The 4,980-nt window shown below is 30.6% G+C and overlaps 1 protein-coding gene across 1 annotated transcript; it reads left to right on the top strand.

Annotated features, from left to right (window-relative positions):
- The first annotated feature begins 6 nt into the window (after positions 1 to 6).
- On the top strand, positions 7 to 3,826 carry LOC101494028 (cold-responsive protein kinase 1). The gene is made up of 4 exons (XM_004512533.4): positions 7 to 108; positions 1,008 to 1,268; positions 1,841 to 2,713; positions 3,068 to 3,826. Exons 1-4 carry the CDS (start codon positions 93 to 95, stop codon positions 3,547 to 3,549), a joined length of 1,632 nt encoding a protein of 543 aa, XP_004512590.2. The 5' UTR covers positions 7 to 92; the 3' UTR covers positions 3,550 to 3,826.
- The last annotated feature ends 1,154 nt before the right edge of the window (positions 3,827 to 4,980 follow it).

The raw sequence follows: 4,980 nt of genomic DNA, 5'->3' as shown, positions 1-4,980 counted from the left end.
TACCAAGAGAAATTGCTAACTTGACTTTGCTTAGTGATTTGTACTTGAATGTTAATCATTTGTCTGGTGAAATCCCTCATGAGATTAGTAAAATGGAGAATCTTCAAGGTAAAAAAATGTTTGTTTTTTTGTTGAAAAGTTTGAAACTTTTTTTGTTTTTGAATCTGGGTTCTGCTTCAAGTGTTGAAAGATTGTTTCTTTTTATTGTGTTTATTTTAATGTTGTGTATTAATGGTATCATCACTGAAATATTTGAACTTGGTTTTGTTTATTATCTGTACCATTTATTCTGTTAAACTACAATATTCCAAAATAGGTATTTTATGAGAAAGAAAAGGAAAATATTTGCATATAATACTTTTTGCAATCTATAGTTATGAACATATTTTTAGAGAAATTTGCTCTATAAGACACTTTTATGCAACTAAAAATTCCAATTTGGACTAATTAATATCTTCTGTTTTAATTGCAAGAGGTAGGTCTGAACAATGGAATTAAAAGGCTAGCTTTACTTTTAATTTCTTGTTCCTTTTTTTTATTCTTTTTTTTCTTCTTCTTTTTCTGAACTCTATTTAACTTGTTAATGAACATTTTCTCAACTCTTTTTCACAAAAAATCTAATTATATCACTATCACTATATATAACAATCATTTCCAAAATCTATGTTTTCTTGAAGTTGCAACTCAAAAATTGATTTCGGGGGTTACAAAAATGATTTTGACATGCTTGGTTGCTCTTAAGTAGAATTGATTCTAACTTGAGACTATGATTAGTAGCTTTTGAGTCTAAATGTGATTTTTACACTAGAATTTATTGTTCAACTCAGTTTTACATTATTATATACATTATTATATCCAAACATGAACCACTTTACATTCAACTCACTTTCAAGTAAAATCAATTCATTCAAAACAATTTTTGCCATTGAACCAAGCATGCACTTAGATTGTTGATTCAAATTTTGGGAGTGTACTAATTTTGTTGCATTTGTACTTTGCTTTTGTAGTTTTGCAGCTTTGTTATAACCAATTAACAGGAAGCATACCAACTCAGCTTGGTGATTTGAAAAAACTTAGTGTTCTTGCCCTTCAATCAAACAAGTTAACTGGAGCTATTCCTGCCAGTTTAGGTGACTTAGGAATGTTGACGAGGCTTGATTTGAGCTCTAATAATCTTTTTGGTTCGATTCCAACTAGACTAGCTGATGTTCCTCTTCTGCATGTTCTTGACGTTCACAACAATACTCTTTCTGGGAATGTACCTCCTGGTAATAAAGTTGATACTATTAGATGTTATTTTATAGAAATAGAAATGTTATTTGAATGTAATTTTTTGACACCTAAATGGTTAATGTAGTTGTCACATGTGGTTAACGAAGTGTTAAATTTGGTTAGAAGATTTATCAGATGTCGTAACTCATTAACCATCTACTTAATTGCATTAAATACGAATTTGAACATGATTAACCACGGTTTTTAGGTGTTTAAATCTATATGTAGTTTCTTTTTTTACTGGATAATCTACATGTAGATTTAGTTGTTCAAATCTACATGTAGTTGGAACACCTGAAATCGTGATAATTAACAATCAAATTTGTGGTTAATAAAGTCTAGTTGATGATTATTAAGTTATTCAATCTTGATATATCCATTGACCACTCATTGAAATTTGTTAACAACTCGTCTGAACTGAGTTAACCATTTAAAAAATTGTTGAGTTTTGGTGTACTAAATTGTTGTTCAAATGTCATAGATGTTATTTTTACTGGTTCTTTTTTATTTCTTCATCAGAAATAATTAATCTAAAATAAACTTATTTACTTTCCTTGGTTCATTGAAGCTTTGAAGAGACTAGACGAGGGATTTGTGTACGAATACAATTTGGGACTATGTGGAGATGGATTTTCATCCTTGAAAGCTTGCAATGCTTCAGAACATGTCAATCCCAACAGACCTGAACCTTATGGAGCAGGAGTTGGTTCTATATCAAAAGAAATTCCCGAAACCGCAAATATAAAGTTGCCTTGCAATACAACTCGGTGTCAAAATTCGTCAAAATCCAAAAAAGCAGCATCTATTACCATTGGCATAGTTCTTGCAACAATTGCAGTGTCAGCAATTGGCATTCTGAGTTTCACAATGTATCGTCGGAGGAAGCAAAAGCTTGGAAGTGCGTTTGATATCACTGAAAGCCGTCTAAGTACCGATCAAACAAAGGGTATATACAGGAAAAACGGTTCTCCTTTGGTTAGCCTCGAGTATGCAAACGGATGGGACCCTTTGGCCGATAGTAGAAATTTTAATGGAGATAGGGAAGATATGTTCCAGAGTTTCCGGTTCAACTTGGAAGAAGTCGAATCGGCTACTCAGTATTTCTCGGAGTCGAATTTGTTGGGGAAGAGTAACTTTAGTGCAACATATAAAGGAATTTTAAGAGATGGGTCTGTTGTTGCTGTTAAGAGCATTAGTAAAACTAGTTGCAAATCAGATGAAGGTGAATTTCTTAAAGGGTTGAACATTTTGACTTCATTGAGGAATGATAATTTGGTTAGGTTTAGAGGATTTTGTTGTTCGAGGGGACGAGGCGAATGCTTCTTGGTTTATGATTTTGTTTCTAATGGAAATTTGTCGCGATACCTTGACATTAAGGAAGGTAATGGAGAAGTGCTTGAATGGTCAACTAGAGTTTCCATTGTAAAAGGAATTGCTAAAGGTAACTCTTTCTATCTTTCCTTTTTATTAGAATATTATACTTTCTAATTATTTGAGATTCTGGCAATTCTTGAGATCATGGTTATTAGTATTTTACGATACACGCAAATCGTATCTCGATTCAATGCAAAATTGAATTCAATCAATACGATTCTCTAGTGTGTATCTGTTTGGACATGAATTCCATATGAATCTTGATTCATATGGATCATATTTCGATTCGATTCAAAATAGAACTCAATCGATATGAATCTCTAGTGTGTATTTGGACATGAATTCCATCATGAAAGCCGCCAATACATTATTTTGGTTTTGAATCTTGTTGTGTATGCTAATTCTTGATTTTGTTATTCAGGCATAGCATATTTGCATGCATACAAAGCAAACAAACCAGCTCTTGTTCACCAAAACATCTCAGCTGAGAAAGTACTCATCGACCAGCGCCAGAATCCGGTACTCTCAGATTCCGGACTATATAAGCTTCTCACCAATGACATTGTCTTCTCTTCACTAAAGGGTAGTGCAGCAAAGGGTTACCTAGCTCCCGAATACACCACCACCGGCCGGTTCACAGAAAAAAGTGATGTTTACGCTTTCGGTGTCCTTCTTTTCCAGATACTCACTGGGAAGCACAAGATTACCACCTCAATGCGCCTCGCTGCGGAATCCTTCAAATTCCAAGAATTCATCGACGAAAATCTCCACGGAAGATTCTTTGAATATGAGGCAGCTAAACTAGCGAAAATGGCGCTACTTTGTTCTCATGACTCTCCTTTTGAGAGGCCAACCATGGAAGCTATTGTTCAAGAACTTGGCAATTGTAGTAGTTGTATTTGATTTGAAATTTTAATCAAATACTTTAACCATCACCATTACACCTTTTTCTATGTTGTTTTGTAACTGGCTAATGAAAACCTTTGTGATGGTGGTGATTTTGTAATGCATGAACATGACATTGTTCTATGTCCTTACCTAAAGGACTAGCTTTTGTGTTAATGTGTTGGATAGTAGGTTGTAGCTTAGGACTGGATTTTTATTTGTCATTTATTTTCTTTTCTAATCATGAGAACTCTATAGCATCAGTTAGTCCTTTAATTTATTGTTGCTTACTTTATTTTGAGTTGTGTGATTATTTATGGCTTCTATTGTTGTCTAAAAAAACTCATTAGTTTATATATTTATAAAAAGATAAAAATGATCATTTGTACAATGACACATTTATTTATAGCCTTTGTTCCTTAATTAACTTCCTAACTTGCAATGGCATGGTCAAGATAAGGTGTGGTAAAAATTGTACGTGATGAGAAATCGAGTGAGAAGTTTTTAAGATGTAAAATGGTAATATTTTAAATGGTAATATTTTAAGTATACATATATTTAAGATATCCATAAATCTACTCATGCTAAGAATTAAATTATTCAAATCTAATCAAGATAAATAAATTAAAACAAAAATATTACTAGATAAGGATGAAATTCGGTAGAATCTTATCAATACAAAAAATCAAAGTCAAAATTAACTATTATAAATTGATCAGGATTTAAAAAGCAAAACATAAAAGATCGGGATTTTGTTATTATAAAATAAATAAAATTTAAATTGAAAATATACAAGAGATTATAAAATAGAACTAATCAACAAATTTTAATAAAAAGAATTTAAAATAATTACTCAATTAAAATAATTTCTTAAAAAAGAAAGTTGTTCTTGCCTCTTAAAAATTAGATTTGGTGACCTTTTTTCAACCTGATGTGATTGATTAAATAGGTATCTTTATGTTAGTGTTAGATGAAAAAAAAAAGCTCCCAAGTAATAAGAAAAATTGTACCATAATAATCGCAAAAAAAAAAAAAAAGAACATTGGATATTTTCTGTAAAATAATATTTCTTAAACTAAAAATTTATTAAAAGAAAGTATATATATAATTGAGGACATAAACTTAACTCAAGGAAAATTAAAAATTGTATTCATTTTAAAATAAATTATTTTTTAAATTGTGATATTTATAGTGAAACGAAACAAATATTTTACTAGTAATAATATTTTACTAGTAATAATGAAATTCTAATTTATTTATCTAATAATACAAAACCAAAACTACACTATAATCGGAGACTAAGTATTATTAGTTGAACTTCGTTATTAAATATTTTGAATTTCTATTTGCGAGTATGTCATATCATATCATTCGATTTGATCTAATATTTTGTTGATTATCAACATAAAACAATTTAACGTTAACTATGCATCTCATTTAAATCCTTAA

The sequence above is a fragment of the Cicer arietinum genome, unplaced genomic scaffold (assembly GCF_000331145.2).
Source record: "Cicer arietinum cultivar CDC Frontier isolate Library 1 unplaced genomic scaffold, Cicar.CDCFrontier_v2.0 Ca_scaffold_6423_v2.0, whole genome shotgun sequence".
NCBI lineage: Eukaryota > Viridiplantae > Streptophyta > Magnoliopsida > Fabales > Fabaceae > Cicer > Cicer arietinum.
Note: the sequence above shows the minus strand (reverse complement) of the source record. Positions and strands in the feature narration are given on the sequence as shown.

Bases quoted from the DNA above. Each gene is read 5' to 3' on its own strand.
- LOC101494028 (XM_004512533.4), top strand. The intron at 1,269-1,840 runs GTAATAAAGTTG...GGTTCATTGAAG, and splicing joins TTCTGGGAATGTACCTCCTG to CTTTGAAGAGACTAGACGAG. The intron at 2,714-3,067 runs GTAACTCTTTCT...TTTGTTATTCAG, and splicing joins TGTAAAAGGAATTGCTAAAG to GCATAGCATATTTGCATGCA.